General features: G+C 43.2%; 1 protein-coding gene across 1 annotated transcript in view; it reads right to left on the minus strand.

Moving 5' to 3' along the window:
- The window catches only part of LOC140735572 (uncharacterized), a 288,689-nt gene that overhangs the window by 206,249 nt on the left and 61,284 nt on the right, over nucleotides 1-21,156 (minus strand). The window contains exons 9-11 of the mRNA XM_073060773.1: nucleotides 19,306-19,409; nucleotides 3,479-3,644; nucleotides 2,356-2,538 (exon numbers count right to left, since the gene is read on the minus strand). Of these exons, the coding sequence (XP_072916874.1) occupies nucleotides 2,356-2,538; nucleotides 3,479-3,644; nucleotides 19,306-19,409 (453 nt within the window). The remainder of the gene's footprint in view (nucleotides 1-2,355; nucleotides 2,539-3,478; nucleotides 3,645-19,305; nucleotides 19,410-21,156) is intronic.

Genomic DNA, 21,156 nt, shown 5'->3' on the forward strand with positions numbered 1-21,156 from the left:
ATGACCATCACTGGAGATTATGCAAGAAAAAAGTGACGCACTGGTGTCTTACTCTCCCACAAGAACCATACCGATCCTTATCTATAGCTATCCTGGAAGTTAAGGAGCTGAAAGTTGGGGGATATTATCATTTATATATTAATTTTTATTGTGCTTTATCTCTTTGATTGAAAGAATGTACTCCATATTTATTGAATATTGCCAAGATTTTCTTTATCTGTTAAATAAATACCTCTTAAAATTTGTGCCCTTAATGTGAAAGTCAAGGAAAGTAGTTCATCATTGTATTCAAGACCATAAGATATAGGAGCAGACGTAGGCCATTTAGCCCATCGAGTCTGCTCCACCATTCAATCATTCAATCCTTCCGGTCATCCCCCCTCCCCTGCTTTCACCCCATACCCTTTGATGCCCTGGCTAATCAAGAATCTATCTCTGCCTTAAATGCACCCATTGACTTGGCCTCCACAGCTGCTTGTGGCAACAAATTCCACAAATTTACCACTGTCTGACTAAAGTAATTTCTCCTCATCTCAGTTCTAAATGTACGTCCTTCAATCCTGAAGTCATGCTCACTTGTCCTAGAATCCCCTACCATGGGAAATAACTTTGCCGTATCTAATCTGTTCAGGTCTTCTAACATTCAGAATGTTTCTATGAGATTCCCCCTCATTCTCCTGAACTCCAGGGAATACAGCCCAAGAGCTGCCAGACATTCCTCATATGGTAACCCTTTCATTCCTGGAATCATTCTCATGAATCTTCTCTGAACCCGCTCCAATGTCAGTATATCCTTTCTAAAATAAGGAGCCCAAAACTGCACACAATACTCCAAGTGTGGTCTCACGAGTGCCTTATAGAGCCTCAACATCACATTCCTGCTCTTATTTTTTTTTATCTCTATAAATGAATGCCAACATTGCATTTGCCTTCTTCACAACCGATTCAACCTGGAGGTTAACCTTTAGGGTATCCTGCACAAGGACTCCCGAGTCCCTTTGCATCTCTGCATTTTGAATTCTCTCCCCATCTAAATAATAGTCTGCCCGTTTATTTCTTCCACCAAAGTGCGTGAACATATACTTTCCAATATTGTATTTCATTTGCCACTTCTTTGTCCATTTCCCTAAACTATCCAAGTCTCTCTGCAGGCTCTCTGTTTCCTCAACACTACCCGCTCCTCCACCTATCTTTGTGTCATCGGCAAATTTTGCCACAAATCTATTAATACCATAGTCCAAATCACTGACATACATCGTAAAAAGCAGCGGTCCCAACACTGACCCCTGTGGAACTCACTGGTACCCGGCAGCCAGCCAGAATAGGATCCCTTTATTTCCACTCTCTGTTTTCTGCCGACCAGCCACTAGTAACTTCCCTGTAATTCCATGGGCTCTTATCTTGCTAAGAGCCTCATGTGCAGCACCTTGTCAAAGGCCTTCTGAAAATCGAAGTACACCACGTCCACTGTATCTCCTTTGTCTACCCTGCTTGCAATTTCCTCAAAGAAATGGAGGTTTGTCAAGCAGGATTTTCCTTTCAGGAAACTATGCTGTCTTTGCCCTATTTTGTCATGTGCCTCCAGGTACTCCGTAATCTCATCCCTAACAATCGATTCCAACAACTTCCCAACCACTGATGTCAGGCTAACAGGTCTATAGTTTCCTTTCTGCTGCCTCCAACCCTTCTTAAATAGCAGAGTAACATTTGTAATTTTCCAGTCATCTGGTACAATGCCAGAATCTATTGATTCTTGAAAGATCATTGTTAATGCCTCCTCAATCTCTCCAGCTACTTCCTTCAGAACCCAAGGGTGCATTCCATCAGGTCCAGGAGATTTATCCACCCTCAGACCATTAAGCTTCCTGAGCACCTTCTCAGTCGTAATTTTCACTGCACATACTTCACTTCCCTGACACCCTTGAATGTCCGGTATACTGCAGACGTCTTCCATTGTGAAGACTGATGCAAAATATGCATTCAGTTCCTCTGCCATCTCTGCATCGCTCATTACAGTATCTCCAGCGTCATCTCTCATTTCAACAAATGCCATTCATCAGATTCTATTCTGTACACATGTTCTTCAAATCCAAGCATATATGGAGCATGAATGGGTGAAGGTTGCACAAGGTTACATATGAATACCTCCCTCAGACTGTTGAGTGCAACATATTCCTACCTATAACAAAAATAGAAAATACTGGAAACACTCAAAATGTCAGGCAGCATATGTGGAAAGAGAAATAGAGTTAACAGTTCAGGTCAAAGACCCTTTGTCAGACCCCTTGTTGGAGTGTTTCCAGCATTTTCTGTTGTAATTTCAGATTTGCAGCATTTTTGATTTTATATTCCTACCTTTTCCTTTTTGTCAGACTCCCGTGCTTTACAGTTTCCTTGGACATAACCTTCCAGAATCTTCATGAACCCCTGTACCTCCGGTACTTCTTGACATCTTCTGTTCTTTGAACAAAAGTTATGAAGCAGTGACGAAGTTCCAAGAAAGGTTTGCCTACTTGCATCTGGTGATTCCATCAGAGCCTGCAAGTGAAAGTCCGTCAGATTCACACTTATGCACTTCACAGGAACTGAAGACTGATGAACACACATTCAATACTCATTCCTAATCTTCTTCCATTCTGGCCAAAAGAAACATGCATTTCAGTGTTATTTAGTCAATAATGCTCAACTCAACTCAATAATGTATACCTGTGAATAATTTGCTCTGTCAGATCATGCAAGCTAATTTTTTAGTTCTGCATATTTGACACTTTGTTCTGACTGTATTTTAACACACCCATTTGTTGAATGCATGTTGCTGCCGAGGCTAACTAAACATGGGTGAAATAAAGGCTTAGACAGCACCACCGGAGAACATAACCATGGAACGACAGTACATTATTGTGATGTTCTAAATATCTTAAATTTAACCTGAGCTACGGCACAGAATAGGCCCTTTGGGCCCTTCGAGTCATGCCACCCAGCAATCCCCCAGTTACAATTACCAATTAGTCCAACAACTGCTATGTCTTTGGATTGTGGGGCAAACCAGAGCACCTGGAGGAAACCTATTCAGTTATGGGGAGAACGTACAAAGTCCTCAGAGACAGCAGCGGGAATTGAACCCAGGTCACTGTTATCATAAGATGTCGTGCTAACCACTATGTTACCGTGCCAGCCCTCATCTTATCACCTACACAAATACCTTCAGTATTTGGCCGTTTCTTCCTGCCTTCATTACTGTATCATATTCTACCAATGATAATCAAGGATGACAGCTTTAATTAACTTGATAGCATCGCCCCAATTCAAAAGCAAACATAAAAACTGTTGAAACTATCAAGCCCCGGACTACAGCCCGCTGCTTCCTCATGGCCACCTTTGAATTTAGTCCAGTCACCCAGTGTTTTCTCAAACAACAATTTTAATCCATATTAGCAGTATAAATTACAACTGGATTAAATAGAATGAAACTTCTCACAGTAATTGTGGCGACCATAGACGATGTAGGTTCTGGAATGAAAGCCAAGGACCACAGAAAGGTGTCTGTTCTATCTTTATCCAGCTCTTTAGACAGAATGATTTCTGTCAGGAGATTGATACATGCTTCTGTTCCACAGGATGGTAAAGTATCCACCAGAGGCTGCCTAAAAATGTACAAAGCACAGTATCGTCAGTTTGACAAATTTTCCCTTTATGGGCCCTATTACTAGGAATCCAGAAAGTACTTGGGTGTTTCAGATCAATCAGCCTCTCGTAGAAATTACATCAATGACTTAATTGTTGCATCATACGCCATTTCACTTAATTCAAGATCATTTTCTACATGTCTATACCTGATGTTGAGCTATAGACAACACTTCCTACAGTGCCAGCTCAGCCTTCTCCTATGATTGGTTGTGTCATTTGTAGATCACTGTCAAACTAATTTGAGAGTGTCAGTCATATATTGTAAAATTGATATGCAGGGTTTGCCCATTACTTTGCAATACTTTATCAATCATTCATTTAATAACCAAAAGCTACAAAATGGAAACCATACAAGTGGAAAACCTAAACTTCATTTTTATTTTTTAGCTGCAGAAAAATTTCCATGATGTGGCATACATTGGCTGACTTGGGTCAACTATTTAGTGTTATAACATGTAGTAGATATTACTGGATTTCTGAAGTGTAGAGATACTCTGTGTTAACGTCATTAAGATCGGGTAGTCTGAAAGTAGTGAAATAAATTCAGATTAATTGTTACTGAGAGGAGTAGTTTGCATATGAGAAGTGTGTAGATCCCATCCCCGGTGTCACAAGAAACCAACATATACAACCTGCCTCTCTTTCTTTTCCTTTGCAGTTACAACATTATATTTACCCGATTTCAACATGATTTTGTCAACAGTGCTTAGTCTTATAGTCACAGAGAGATAAGACAGAGAAAAAAATCCAGGCTGACAATCAAATATCCAAAGCCCCATCCCTTCCTCATACAGCAAGATCTGTGGCTCCATCAACACAGGCACCCTCAGGCCACAACTAAATGTGGGACCTTTGCATCAAATATGAAAAAGGTTATTGTTCAACCTGAACTACACTTCAGGTGAGGTGGTGGTGAAGTTCTAGACAGGCAGGTGATCGGTTCCCACACATCTGCTATTGACAGTGGCAGACAGAAGGTGGCAAAGAGAAGCTTGCCAGAATGGGAGGTAGGTGCACTGCCAAAGTGATATACCCATACAAAGGAACAAGAGGGAATAGAGATGAGAAATTCTTCAGATTCTGGAAATACAAAGCAACACACACAAAATGCTGGAGGACTCAGCAGGTCTGTGGAAATGAACAGTCAACAGTTTGAGCTGAGGTGCTTCTTCAGGAGGGGGTATAATAATTCAAGGGGCAATGGTGGCCAGTGGATTATGGATGAGTGACGGTAACGGACAGCTGGGTGATCAACAACACTGACTAACATGAAAATGTAGAGCATAACATGTAATGAATATTGCTGTGGTGTCCATTACTCTACCCTCAGACAGAACAGGACAGACAGAAGCACACTTAAAGAGGATTGTGGGAGAGAGCTGGGTTCTAGTGATGCACTCAAAGTTCAAAGTAAACTTCAAAGTCAATTATCAAGGTATGTATATGTCCCCATATACTACCCCAAGATTCATTTTCTTGCAAGTATTCACAGTAAAACAAAGAAATACAATACAATCAATGAAAAATTACACACAGAAAGACGACAAGAACCATTGTGCAAAAGAAAACAAACTGTACAAATATGACGGACAGCAGACTGGCGGACAACTAAATAATATTGAGAACATGAATTGTAGAGTCCTTGAAATTGAGCTTATAGGCTATGTTCAGTGTTGAGCCTAATATTTGAAGGGCAACCTCGGGGTGTACGACCTAATGCCCCTGTACCTCCTTTCTGAGGCAGCAGGGAGAAGAACCTGGCCTGGATGGTGGGAGTCAATGATGAGTTTAACTTCTCCCTATGTGTCCTATCAAACCCTGGGCTTCCTGAAAGATTTGGAATTCATCCAGTTACAGCTCCAGCGCCTTAAAATAGTCTTTTAAAATCTGCAGCTGGGTACATTTCTTGCAGGTGTAACTGTCAGGGACAGTGGAGGTCCCCCTGCTTTCCCACATCCTGCAAGGGGAACATTCCACTGTCCTGTTTGGCATCCCCTCTACTCTAAGCTTGCAATAAGAAAAAATATTAACACAAAAAATCTACCTATGACCTGTGTTTCTCCTCTCCTAAAGCTTGACGAGCCAAAGCCTCAACTCCCCACCCTAACACCGGTCCATTCACACAACGGCTGCTCCCACAATGGCCACTCTGCTTAAGCCTAACTTCCCTCTATTGACCCTTGCCAAGTGCTTAATTATGCATAATCTAATATCTCCAAGGAAACAGCGGTGCTCAGAATATGCCATCTTCTCTTAAACTCTCTCCCTCCATGCAATCCAATTACTCTTCTGGACTGCGCAACATGTACTTTAGGGTTTGGCAAATATTTGATACAGATGAAACCAGGTTAACATTCAGACATTGAAGGCTACTCATACAATACATATTCACATCATGAATTAACAGATATAACCAGGTCAACATTCAGACAAGGAAGGACACTCATATACACAATTCTGTTCCATAGTTCAATTGATCATATGTGGCGTAGACCTCAACACTAGCTACCCATCTTTGATAAAGTAGCTGATTCAGATCTCAATACTCTGATTTGATGACATTTTTGGGGAGTGTTTTTGAGACTATCATTTCACTTAGTTTCTTGATTTCTGGATGATAAGTAAAACATTTCAGGTGCCAAAAGTCTAAAATAAAACCATGAACAATTGGTTTGGGCCTCAGTCAGGTAACAAGGATGTGCATTCTGAGGCAACTGATGAGGCTTAATCTGCACTTTCAGATTCTACACAGTTGGCTCCTGGATGAAGCACTTAATACTGCAGTGCTGTTCCAGATATCCTCCATCAATGGAAATAACGACTCACCATCCGCTGTTTCTAATATTTTTAAGAATTCGAATCACATCAACACTCCAAATTAGCATTCATGTTAATCTGGTCCCCCAAATGCCTTCCTATGTGCAATGTCAACATCAGCTATCTGTGGATGCTGGTTAGGCCTCACCAACTCCCTCAGAACCCATCAAACTGGAGTGAAAGCAAGTTGGTCTTAATTTTGAAGCACCATCCAGGAAGAACGCTGGAGATCGGCTGATTGAAAAGCTAAGGCTTTTGAGGCTGCTGCCAGCCAATCATAGTTCATTTCTTTGAAATTAAGTACCATCGAATGATAAACTCATCGTTATGCTGCATAGGAACAGGCCCTTCAGTATACCACTGACTTTTTTACCCATCTAATCCTAATTATTCTCAGTAGGACCCTATCCAAATTAAAGATTTACACGCCACGAAACAGCACCAGCTTGGAAAATTATGTGTTAGCTGTGATTTTAAACAGCATACAGAATCGTGCACGTGGGCAGAGAAATAAAGTAATAAAAAGGTGATGGAAAAGCAGCACAGAGCAAGGCACATTGAGTAGTTGCAGCTTGTTTAAATTTGGACTTTGATTTGTAATTTTTGGTTCACTTCATTATTTAATATCATTGTTTGCAAGCTGTAAAATAAAACTGACTTCACTAGCTGGTCTTCCATGAACCTGCCAACAGCCGAAGGGGTGAAATTATCTCAAAGCTGAAAAGCTGTAGACTTTGCACACATCGTTTTCCAAATTCTTCAGAGGAGCACTATGAATATTGTTCCACTTAACTACTTCCCTTTGCGGTCTATGACTGCCGTACAACTGGCTGGTCCCTGGCCCACAATAATACACTCTGCCAACAATAATGCACATGGTCGCAGGCGAGTTCCAAGCAGACAGTGAGCAACACAGACTAACTGCAGAAAGCCTAAAACATAAGGAAAAGACTAATCATTTTTATTCAGCTGGAGTGGGTTTTATGAATTAGCTGACCTCCTACACATTTTCATGCAGTGTGGCCATGAATCCTAAGTTTGATGGGTCGACTACTGTGAATTAACAGTATATGCATGCACTCTAAAGGCTGATTTATACTTGTGCGTACGGGCTACGCCGCAGCCCTGATTTTCACTTCTGCGTTGCTCTACACCATAGCGAGCATGCGTTGGTGTGCAACAAAACGTTAGTTGACGGTGGGGTTTCTATGCCACTGTGTTGAGTTTCTTTGTGAGAGACACGGATAAGGAAATGCATTTCAAACATTTTCGCATGTCGGCAGGAGGTAGACTTGACGATTTGGTTCGTCTATTTCATATCGGTGTACGCATAGCCCACAGACATGGCAGAGAAGAAGCAACCAGAAATGCGTAGGAGGAAATGCGATGCTACCAAGCGGACCAATCACAGTTGTTGCTGTCTACGTCACCCTGGCATAGGGTACAGCGTAGGTATGGTGTAGGGTACGCAATACCTACGGCGTAGATGCGACACACAAGTATAAATCAGCCTTAATCTCCATGCTTGTATTTCCAGGCTGTGACTGGAACTCTACTGGTCTGCTCTGGTTACAGATATCACTGATAACGACATGCATTCACCATAACTAAATGCTGGTACATTTATTACAACCTAAGTTTATTCAGTTCATACAGTTAGAACTACTATTTCTGAAGGGCTGAACATTCTATTCAGAATAGGTTAGGTTCAATGTAGGCCATTCTTAACCCTGGCCTGGCCAATGAGACATTTGGTGAGGCTGTATGCTGGGTAATTTTCCAGGTTGGTATGATGTCCAATGATATGAGTATTTGGAGATCCCATCATGTACATAGTTACTTAAAAATAAAACAACTTTGGCCCAGGTGTTCAGCCACTTGACTGCTGGGGTAAATAAGTGTCGTGCAAACCATCGGCTCTTTGGCTGGGAAATCTACCCAGTGAACCTACACGGGTAACCCGGGTGTCGGGGACCAGCTGCTGGAGCCATGGCAAGGAGATCATCTTACTCGATGCAACAACTGGCTTAAATGGACATTTTATTTAGTGTTTTATTTTTAATTAAACACCCTATCTTTAATAGGTCCTTGGTGTTTGTGAATGCCAAAGATTGCTCTGTTGCCTCTATCTGCATCACAATAAATCTGCGGAGTTGTAAAGTTAGTGAGCTCCATCATTGACACTAGTCTCCATAGCGCGCGCATGTGCGCGCGCACACACACACACACACACACACACACACACACACACACACACACACACACACACACACACACACACACACACACACACACACACACACACACACACACACACACACACACACACACACACACACAATTAAATCACATTTTTCTCTATTATGTATTGCATTGTACTGTTGCCACAAAGACAACAAATTTCAAGACATGCTGGTGATATTAAACCTGATTTTGATTCAGTTACCTCCCCCATTTTTACTACTTCCACCCTTTCCTCCTCACTTGGGATCCACGTAATAACTTGCCAGCTATTGCACCGTCCCTTTCCCGCACCTCTTTATATTGGCTATTTCCTTCCACTCTTTCAGGCCAAATAGGGGTCTCAACCCAAAAATACGACCGTCCATTTCCCTACGTAGATGCTGCCTGACCCAATGAGTTTCTTCTGCAGATTAGTTTTACTTTGCTCTGGATTCTGCCATCTCATACCCTCAAATCATTCAATGTCAGTTCTAACGAAGGGTTCTGGACCTGAAATGTAAATTGCATCTTTCCATAGATGAAGTCTGACCTGCCAGATGGTTCTAGCATATTTCTGTTTATATTTGAGGTTTCCTGCATCAAGTTATTGAGTTGCAAAACATTCAATCTTAGTGACAGCTCTAATAACTGGTGAGCCTAGGGACAGGTTCCCACTGCTTGTCAAAGTCGCTGTGAGAGTGAGCACTTCTCAGTGTGTCCCTGGACTGCACCATGCTGTGAGGGACCTCTCTAATAAGCTTGGAGCCATGCTGAAAGGAATCGTGCGTTTCAAGGTTAGACAATTGACATTCTCAGGTAAAAGAAACAAGAATAGATACTTGACCGCAGGACATCTGGAATTGAACAGCCAATTAATCTACAATGTAACACATATAACACGCTGGAGGAAGTCAGCAGGTTTGGCAGCATCCGTGGAAACGGACTCGGCCTGAAACGTTGACTGTTCGTTTCCACAGATGCTGCCCGACCTGCTGAGTTCCTCCAGCATGTTGTGCGTGTTGCTTTGACCACAGCATCTGCAGTGTACTTTGTGTGATCTACAATGTGCCAGCAACAATTGTACACATGAATGGTAACTGTCTTGTTGCAGGTTCATTAAGATTATCATGGGGAAATTACTACTTCACTCTCAACTTTAGCTGATCATAACTTCCTGACAAATGGTTTGAAACCATCATGCATGCATCTTCACTCCATGCCAGCAGGAAGACATGAGCTTCTATAAAAGGCCACAAGTTAAAATTTTTGGTAAATCTTAGGCTGGCTTTTGTGGTCAGCAATGAAGTATTACTGTTGCCTTTTGACCATGAAGAAAGATGCTGATAAGGATCTAGGTGTGTGTGTTTCTTTTTGCACTTCCTGTCAGCTACGTGGAATCTTTACCACACAAACACTGCTACGTATGATAGTCGAAATAGCAAACTGTATCCAGAAAACAAAAAGAATTTAAGACACATAAAATTTAACTCCTTTTTTACAGCTCAATCACCACCTTCACCCCCCACCATCCCCACTCTAGTGTGCACACAGAAACTCCAATTTTGTGGGCCATTCCACACTGTGGTTTCCTCAACACTGTCCTGATGTTAAATTCTTCAACAGTTCCAATACGGAGCCCACCTGTTGTCATTTCCCAGCAGTAACACTGGGGAACCTGCTCCAAGACTATAATCTACCTTTTAATGTTGATACAAGTCTCCTCAGCAGATTTTGTGCTCAGTGCACTCTACCCAACCCTTTAATGCACTTCCCAGCAAGACTACATACTCCCCAGCTAAGTGAACAGGCCAAGGTTTTCTTTCACAGTCTAATCAAGTGAAAGGACAAAGTGAACCTTGTCAACTTTGGGAAGGCCCCCCTCCTGAGCTAAGAGCACTCCTGCAGCTGCAGTCTGTGCCAGCACTATTCTGTTTGTGCAGCGCTTGTTTATTTTAGCCGTGTATGTTTGGTCTTGTCTGCTGTCCAGGAGCAGAAGGTACACCATTTTCAATCCATTTTATAAATGCAAGTCTTTCTTTCTTTCATATTTCTCAACGAATATTAAGTAGTCAAGTGAAAATTCAACAGGACACCTATCCAACTTCACCTCTGTTATCAGTAATTTCCAGTGAAAGTAAGAAAGCTGTAATTATTTAACATTGTTTGATTTCCCTGATGATCGGCCTTGGCTAAAACCATTACCACTTGTTCATCCAATAAGGAAAATAAAATTATAAAAAGATTAATTCTTAAACTATCTCTAACGTTCATAGCAAAAATGTGTACTAGCTATAGAACCAATTTCAGATTGCTGGGTTGAAAATACAGAAATGTTTAAGGTACTGGCTGTGAAGCTTTATATAAAGAAGAAAAAGGCACAAGTCTTTAACTTTATGCTTCTATCAGTGACATACTTGTCAGTAAATTATAAAGAATCTTTTCTGATTTACAATTTGAGCCTCTTGTTCTTGAGATGACAGCTCAATGGTGAGCCAGTGTTAAGGAAACATTGTTGTATTTCCAGAGCTGACCCCCTTCAGAAGAAATGTTAATTTATTAATTCTACTGTTTTAATGGCAATAAAGATCCAAATGCGTTAACTGAAGTGGAAATCACAGTACTTTAATACTTACAGTATTAATCAACTTTCCAGGGAATCTAGTCATTTAAAAAGGTGTGTGAGAATAGGGATCCCAGTAAACTTCAAACGACAGCAGGAACCAAGACTCCTCAGTTAAGACAGTGTGGAAAGGGGGCCTTTCTATCAGGGTTATCATTGCAAGAAAGATCATTATTGTATTATCATAAACATCAATGCTGTAAATCAAAAATAAACTGCATTTGTATTTACAACTTTTTTTAAACAAAGTGAGTATTAAAGCTGCATTTGTATACATCTTAGGGGTTGGAAAGGTGGTGGTGGGGAGTTGACAATCTTAGTTAGTTGTCATTTTCAGAGAGCTTCCAATTTTTCAAACAGTGGAAAAGCATAAGTGTTGTAGTTAGATTTCCAAATCTGCACGCCTAACATATCTGGAGTGTAGTTTCACCAGATATGGTAACATTCTGGAAAGAAAATGTAGCAGAGACTAGCTCATTGAGCCAGGAGTCATAGAACGATACCAGAGGGAAACAAGCCCTTCAGCCCATTAAATACCTTCCTCCCATCAAGTACCCATGGGGGATCGCTCTGCCGCTGGAAAGGGGAGACTGCCTTTTTAAATCACTGGTGAGATCACTCTGCTACCGGAAAAGGGAGATTACCTTTTGAACACTGGTGGGATCGCTTGCTGCCTGAGAGGGAAAGACCTGCAGTGGTGCCCAGAGAATGTTACCCAGGTTTTCTGCATTCAGATATGGACTTGGGCTATAGACTTCTTTTTCCCAGTCTTATAGTTCTTTTTTGTTTTTTTGTGTGGGGAGGAGGGATTTGGGGGTTGATGACCCTGCTGCTGTTCTTTTCTTTCTTGGTTTCGTGACTATCTGGAGAAGAAGAATTTCAGAGTTGTATACTTTGATAATAAATGAACCTTTGAATCATGTTAACACTAATCAAACCCCACCCCTTCTCTCATCAATTCCCTCACCAAATTCTACCGTTCATCTATAGACGAGAAGGAGAGCGTGGTTTTGTTAAAAACCCATTCAGGTTCACCAGGGCTCTTCTCGGCCAGTGATCCCCGTAGGAATCAGGGACTAGAATTCAATCAAATGTCCCCCAACCAAGAATCCCAGCAACTGAGCTGAAAATGGCAAAGCCCACATGGCAGGAAGTCCAGGATATCATCAAGAGAGCAAAGTCACATTCTGCCCCAGGACCAGGTGGTGTACCCTACAAGAAATGCCCAAACTTCCTCTGGAGGTTGTGGAGGATAATGAGGAAGATTTGGACCAAAAGCTCTATCCCACCAAACTGGAAAATGGCCAAAAGATGTTTTGCTCCCAAGTAAGAAGATTGCTTTGCAATCCCCCAGTTTAGGACAATCTCCCTCCTTAGCGTGGAGTGCAAGATATTCTTTTTGGTGCTTGTGAGAAGACTGACCTCTTACTGAATGGAGAACCACTATATCAACACATCATCCAGAAAGGTGGCTTTTCGGGTTTTTCTGGGTGCCTTGAATACACCTCAGTAATCAGTCAATAATCAGCCAACTGATCAGCAAGGCCAGGCAGAAGAAAAGTGACCTAACAGTCATCTGGTTAGAACTAGCCAACGTCTATGGATCAATTACACGTCCTCATCCAGGTTGGCCTGGACCACTACCATATCTCACCAGTAACACCAGACATGATCACCGGCTACCTATGCTTCACTTCAGCCCACTTTACAACCGGGGGGGGCAAGACCTCCAAAAAGAGATTCCAACCGGCTGTACCATCTCCCCCATCTTGTTTGCCTCCTCATATCAGCAGCAACAGATATAACCTGAGGCCTAGTGTTGGTGCCTGAAAACTGACAACCTACAATATGGGGCTTCATGGATAACATCACATGGACTTCATAGACGTAACCACTGTAACACAGGTCCAAGCAAGGTGGGTATTGGAAAACCTGGACTATGTAGCTACCTGAGCTAGGGTGACTTTCAAGGCCAGGAAGTCCAGATATAAGGTGACTAAAAAGGGTGTAAGGTTACTAGCTAGTTCAGTTTTCAAGTACAGGAAGAAGTCAATCCATCCATAGAGGACAACTCAGTAAAGTATCTTGGAAAGTGGTTTAATGCAGCAATGACGGACAGCGCCAACATCACCGACACTGTAAAGCAGACTGAAGAGTGGCTGAAGATCAACAAATCCGGACTCCCTGGTAAATTTAAGACATGGTTGTACCAACATGGTCTTCTACCAAGGCTGCTCTGGTTTTTCACGGTGTACGAGTTCCCCATGACCACTGTAGAAGGGGAGAAGGTTAACAAGTACTTGCGGAGGTGGCTGGGATCTCCCCAAGGTTTTCTTCATAGGGGCTCTACATAAGATCAGGCCAATTACTGCTCCCGTTGTCATTGGTAGGAGAAGAGTTCAAGGTGGCAAACACTTAAGGGCTCCAATGACTACTAATAAACCAAGCAGGAGTCACAACAGAATCGGGCCAAAAGTGGGCCACCAACTCGGCCATACACCAGGCTGTGAGCTCTCTGTAATGGAGAGATATAATTGGCAGCCCATGCCTGGGACGGCAAGTACTTAACTCTGTACACTTCCAATGACCGGGGGGGGGGGGGGGGGGGGCGCAAGTACAGGGTGAGAGGCCCAACATGGTCCAGGCAAAGGTACAGAACAGTGAGGACGAAAGTCGGTTATCAAAGGGGTCACAGGGTGCCCAGACAAAATGGGATCTTCCCAAGCACAATATCACTTGGGCAGAGCTTTGGAGACTGGAATCCTTCCCTTCCACATTTCTTTCCTCCTGCAGTCTATGTATGACGCTTTCCCTACACCATCACAGCTGCAAACATGGGGGCTGAGTGAGTGAGGACCCTAACTGCAAGCTTTGTGGTCAGCAGGGTTCACTGGCATACATACTGTCAGGATGCAAAACAGCTTTAACACAAGGATGGTATAGATGGTGCCACAACAAAGTCCTGTTGACCCTTGCTGACACACTGGAGCGGGAGAGGTGTAAAAGAGACCAGCTGGCAGAGAGGCAAACAGGACAGTCCTTTTCATAAAGGAGAGGGCCACACCAGTCAGATCAAAGAGGCCCAAATCCAATCTGCTACAAACTGCCACATCATGGGAGATGAGGGTCGATGTGGGCAGGAAGCTGCAGTTCCCAGAGGTGGTGCAAACCACACTTCGAGCAGACAGCGTACTATGGTCCACAGAAAACAAGAAAATCATTGTGGTGGAGCTCACAATACCATGGGAGGAAGGATCTGAGGAGGCTCAGCAGAGGAAGGCCCTGAAATACCAGTCCTTAGTCCAGAAGTGCAGGGACAAAGGATGGCAGACGTGGCTATTACCCTGTGGAGGGTTACCTGCAAGGTCAGCATGGAGGTTGCTGTCTGTGCTGGGCCTTGATGAAAGGAGCAAGAACCAAGCAGGTCAGAGAATGGGGGAGGAAGCAGAAAGAGCCTCTTGCTGGATATGGAGCAGGCGAGAGGAGTTGAGCTGGAAGTCAGGAGCAGTGGACAGTGCTGGCCACCACCACTGACCTGCCAACCAGAGAGAGTCATAGTTAAAAGTTGAACACACTATGAAGGTTGGGCACTACCTGATGATATCTGCTCCTGGCTAAAGGCTACGGCTACCTAATCAGGTAACTGAAGAGAGCACCCCAGTGTATGATACAAACAGTGACCAATTAACATACCAACAGGATCACTTAATCAATTGTTCATTTCTACTTACAGATCAGAACACTAACTCAATCTTGCCTGCCTGTATTTTTAGATTGAACAATGTTTGCCCAAGTTCTACTGAGGTTCCCAAGATGTTCCACACTCCCGTCCGAAGAGGAAAAGGGTTATGAACGCTAATAGCTACCAATGCACCCTGTATCAATCACACTGGTCAAAGGCCCTGCATTTGCTAATTTAGATCAAGCCCAAGCTTAATAGTCTGGTGGCTGGAAGAGAGAAAGTGATTTAATCGCAGAACCAGCAGAGCTTGGGATGATGCGAGTGTGGGCTACATTGAGAATCAAAGTCTTGGATTCAAGGGATCTGAGGTAGCAGATTTTGCTTAAGAAGATGGAGTAAATGGATTGTAGGAGGAGGGGAGAAAGCATAGAGGATAAATTGGCTGGTATCCTGGTCCAGCACTGTACTGGGAAGGCCACGTCATTCTCTGGATGTTCACCAATTTGTGCTCCCGAGACTGCCTGGTCCAAGGGTGCCTCCAGTATTCAGAAAGAAGCACTACATGGGGATTGATGTCATCCCATAATCCTCTGAAAGGAAAATCACATCACGGTTTCAAGGGAACTCACAAACGGAAGATCCCAGTCAAATATCCAATATGTGGCAAATTGACCTGAAAAGTTACCATCTTTCATTCCCGGACAAATGTTTTCCATTGATTAATGTTGGAGAAGTACACAGCCATATGCAATTGAATGCCTAAATAATAACATCCTCATTTTATCTTTTGGGTTTCTTCAGCTCCAGGTCCATTCATTGATTATTTCTAGATTATAATTTTAAATATTTCCTGTTGACTCTATGTCAATGTGACCATAATACAGATGTGCAGATGTTCACCACTATAAGCTCCCAAAGGAGCAGTATCTTCTCAGAAGCTTTCAGCCAATTGCCAAGAAACAAAGCCACTGAGGCTGCATAATCATTTTTGTTTTTCCAATGCCAAGCCAAAGCTGCTCACTCCAAGATATATAGACTGTTGCTGGCAGAATTACTCTGTGGCAGAAGAACAGCATACAGCAATGAATACTGAACACCAGAAGTTAGGTCCCAAATAAATCAAGCTGAACAGTGTGAAATGAATCATAGAAGCAAATTTATCTAACGAAAATCAATAGAAAAAAATGAGAGAAAATTGAAGGTTCTTATTAGAAAGATATTTTGTCATTTGAAGGAAGTTGTTTTTGTGCTGAAGATGATATGTTGAAAATCTTTAAAAAACCACCACTTAACCTTCATTTCATTGTAATAATTAAAAAAAAATATTAAATTGCAATTCTGACCCAATTCCTAATCAGGATAAAAATGGGCTGAAAAGAATAATTGGGGAGATTGTTGTTTCAGCTGATCTAGCTGAGAGTTTACACTGAGGAGCAGCTGATCTTCCCCCATGATTCATCAATTAAATCCTTCAAACTGGTAGGATTCCTCATTAGTTTTGCCAACTATGCCACCTTGTGAAGCTTGATGAATTCAGACTATTAATATATAAATTTTAGGACCGGATTTGACACTTGATTTCTCAGTGGGATTTTCATTTCCTTAGCATCTTGCAACACACTTAGGATTTAACTCTTTCCGCTGAAAACAAATAACATTCAAAAGGGTTTCGGCCCGAAACGTTGTCACTCCCTCCTCCCATAGATGCTGTCTGGCCTGCTGAGTTCTGCCAGCATTTTGTGTTTTTAACATTCAAACATTGTTTGTTCTCAATTCTATCTCCTGCAATCGCAAATGTAGCCTTACATGCGCCTAGATTAATTAGCCCATGAAGGTCAGAACTGAAGCCACATCCCACTGTCTGTCTTATGGAGGTTCCTCACATTGTATTTGATGCACCATCAATAACTCTCTCTGAGATGTAAAGGCAAGATATCGGCTTTTATTGACTGGAAGAAGGAACAAGCAGTGGTTGACCACCATACTGCATCCTGAGGCCGCGTAGGGCTCAGCAGACAGGGGAAAAGTGGTAGACTTGACCAGGGGGTGGACCTTGTCTGCGTAATGGGGGACCCATTGGGCGTAATAGGAAAAGAAGCCCAGGCACCGTCTGAGGGCTTTGAGAGTGGTGGGAAGAGGGAGTTCTAACAGGGGGTGCATACAGTCAGGATCAGGGCCAATTACCCCGTTTTCCATGACATACCCAAGGATAGTGAGTCGGGTGGTTCTGAACACACACTTGTCCCTGTTATAAGTAAGGTTCAGGGCTTCGGCCACTTGGAAAAATCATTGGAGGTTGGCGTTGTGATCTGGCCAGTCGCGACCACAGATGGTGATGTTATCCAGATAGGGAAATGTGGCCTTCAGTTGGCACTGGTCCACCATCTGGTCCATTTCACTCTGGAAGACCAAGACACCATTTGTGACACCAAATGGGACGCGCAGGAAGTGATAGAGCCTGCCGCCCGCCTCGAAGGCAGTGTAGGGGCGGTCCTCTGGGCGGATGGGGAGCTGGTGATAAGCGGATTTCAGATCTATTGTCGAGTACACCTTGTACTGAGCTATCTGGTTGACCATATCCGCGATGCGGGGTAGGGGGTATGCGTCAAGCTGTGTGAACCTATTGATAGTTTGACTATAGTCCACGACCATCCTATTTTTCTGCCCAGTCCGAACAACAATCACCTGGGACCGCCAAGGGCTTGTGCTTGGCTCAATGATCCCCTCCCCGAGCAGCCGCTGCATCTCCGACTGAATGAAGGCCCTGTCCCCCACGCTGTACCTCCTGCTTTTAGTTGCCACCGGTTTACAGTCGGGGGTCAGGTTGGCGAACAGCGGTGGGGGAGGGATCTTGAGGGTGGAGAGGCTGCAAGTGGTGTCAGTAGCGCAGCTGTCGGCATGGTGCTGGGTGGGATGTGGGGGTTGGTGTGTGTGTGCGTGGTCAGTAGCGGGGTATATGACGAAGTCCCACAAAACTGAGGATTCCTGACAGTGAGTGGTGGGAGGGGCCCGTCATATGCCATAGTCACACTTTCAAGGTGGCTCTGGAAGTCCAGCCCCAATAGCACAGATGCGCACAGTTGAGGCATGACCAGTAGCGCAAAGCCCCGATATTCTGTGCCCTGCACCACCAATGTCGCTACACAACCCACCCGGATGTCTGTGGAATGCGACCCAGAAGCCAAGGTGACCCTTGAGAGGAGAATTCGATGCATAACAGCGGGTTCAGTTGCACGAACCTCCTCCAAGTATGATTGGAAGCATGCAAGCCAGAGTTCAAAGGCAAGAGCTGCTTCAGGGGCTTGGGGGTCCAAATCCAATCTTTCCGGACGTAAAACGCTTTCCATGTTTTAAAACTGCCAGTTAATAAAATTGATGCACCATCAATAACTCTCTCTGAGACGTGAAGGCGAGATATCGGCTTTTATTGACTGGAAGAAAGAACAAGCAGTGGTTGACCGCCATACTACATCCTGGAGACTGAGGGCCGGGCTCAGGCCTCAATCACCTTTATACAGGGGTCAGTGGGAGGAGCCACAGGAGCAGTCAGCAGGGGGCATGTCCGGACAGGTATATGTAGTTCACCACAGTATTATAAAGAGGAAAACTTCATCTACTCTTCCTTTCGTCCACAGAGCAGGCAGAGTGGGAACTAGGAGTCATCTGCATTTCAAAATCCACGAAGCAGATAAAATGCATTTATGTTCTTGACTGGAATTCTGGAGGGTTTTCATGAACATCCAATGTAAAGGATATGCTTCCAGCCTATCGAGATACCTCTGGCTCCCTGTGATCACTCTTCTATCCATCCCATAATTGTAGCATCCATTTATTACACAGCAACATCCCCTAGGAGCCGGAAGAGTTTCGCTTTTGCTGTGGTACATTCCTTTTAAAGCAGACTACAGAGACTGGGTTTGCATGACCAAGTATCAACAGATCTGACAATTTGATTAGACCCACGGGGGATATCTCTCTGTAACTGACAATACTAGTTTCAATGTGGCATTGCACATTCTTAGCTTTCAGTTTAGCACTCTCAGTTCTACCAAATGAAGCACAGAACAGTGCTGCAGAGAAGGTTTGTTAACCCATCTGGACTGTACAAGCCCTTTTGAAGAAGAATTCCATGAGTTTCAGTTGCCATAATTCTTTAGTTTCAAGCATTTGTACAATCTGCTTTTGAACTTTACAACTGAAAACATGTCCATCAAACCTTCAAGGATTAAAATCAATATCATGTGCAGATTCTTTGTCAGAAAGCCGTGGTTCTTACCAGTTGTCTCTGCACTTGAATGATGCTTGCTGCCACAAGTCTCGAAGGTCACCTATGGAAAGTCTCCGGAGGTCAAACACCACCAACATGAAAAGATCTGCAGACTGAACAGATGAGAGAAACCAGGACTTTGAAATCTGAATTCAGCAGATGCTTAGTATTTTCTTTAAAGCCTGTGTCTGTTTTTACTGTTCAATGGACAGAGTACGAAATGCAGATCAATTATTCCCAGAGTAATTTACCTGTAAACTCTAATTGGGCAGAATATTACAATAGAGAAACAAGCAAATATATACTGCAGGGAAATGTACAGACCAGAAACTAGAAATCACTCAGACACAGATTTCAGTGTCAAAATAGCATTGTGCAAATCTCAACTCCTCAAAGTGACTGCAATGTTTAGCTGTACGGTTAAAAAAGCTACACTGCTGGGCCAACTAAAGAGCTCTAGTTGAACATTTTGCAGAATTGAGTCATACAGCAGTACAGTCAATACTCAATCTAGACTGACATCTACATCATTTATTATTATATTGTAATTTTCCCTCTACTGTGCCTATTGACTTGTTTATTAATTATTATACTGCCCTGCACCATTTTGTGCACTTTATGTAGTCCTGTGCAAGTCTGTAGTCTAGTGTAGCCTTGAGTTGTCTCACATAGTCTAGTGTAGTTTTGTGTTGTTTCATGTAGCACCAGGGTCCCGGAGGAACGTTGTTTTGTTTTTACTGTGTACTGTACCAGCAGGTTATGGTCGAAATGACAATAAAAACTTGACTACTCTTGTGAGACCACTTTATTTTTGTCATGGTCAGTACCGAGTGATACTCCAATCGGAGACCAGCTTCCACTCCACCAAACCCCACTCTACCACCACAACTTCTATCCGGCATTGTCTGTAAAGGGTCATAGAGATTCTGTGTGTGCGCCCATCTCTTTAAGGCATACACACACACACACACACACACACACACACACTCACACACACACACACACACACGCGCATGAATTTGCACAGACTCTGACAAACACAAAGGTCACACATCCTGCATCTTTCTCCATTTCTTCCCATCAATGCTGTTTTGCTGATATTTCTTCTCCTCTTGCTGACTTGGTTGCCTCACTCCATCTCAATTCATTCATTTTTTCTCTCTCCCTCACTCACCTACTCCCTCCCTCACTCACACTCTGTCTCAACAGTGTCATGTTTCAGTGCAGAAATATTATTTATAATATTATCCAAAATTAACCAGTTAACCATTCACCTTTACTAATCAGGCTCGCGGTGCTTTGCAGTTTAAATATTAATACTCTATAAATTCAAAGAGAATTCACCCCCATCTGTTAAATATGGCACTAGGGGTCTTACCATTATTGGCCTTGCTCGGCATTTGCCTCCTTCCAGTAGAAATGGAGGCCAAATTGTCACTTTTCTGCACCTCGCCATTCTCGACAGCGTGACACTGCTGGCATCAACTTGTGGGCAAGACTTTATGGGAACTTGGTAAATAGGGCAAAGGGGCTGATCTAGAATGGTTAGACATAGGCTGGAGATTGGATGCTATTATTTTCCTTGACTCAGAATCCCACCATCTCCTCCAGGATCCTCAGAAAGTCTCCCAAAGCCTTTCCAATTTGCCACCTGCTGGTTAGGCTGGTAAAACTTATACTGTCTTTCAAACAAAGGCATGAAACAGGACTCAAGATTGCTTGAACATTTAGAGATCTCCAAAATTGTCAGAAGGGTTTCTCTGACTTTTCTGGTGTTTGAAATGATTAGCCTTGGCTATCCAGAGCCCGCCCTTATTTTGGATAGGATAGTGGCACAGTGGTCAAATTATACGACTAGCA

Source organism: Hemitrygon akajei, chromosome 11 (genome assembly GCF_048418815.1).
Source record: "Hemitrygon akajei chromosome 11, sHemAka1.3, whole genome shotgun sequence".
NCBI classification, from domain to species: domain Eukaryota; kingdom Metazoa; phylum Chordata; class Chondrichthyes; order Myliobatiformes; family Dasyatidae; genus Hemitrygon; species Hemitrygon akajei.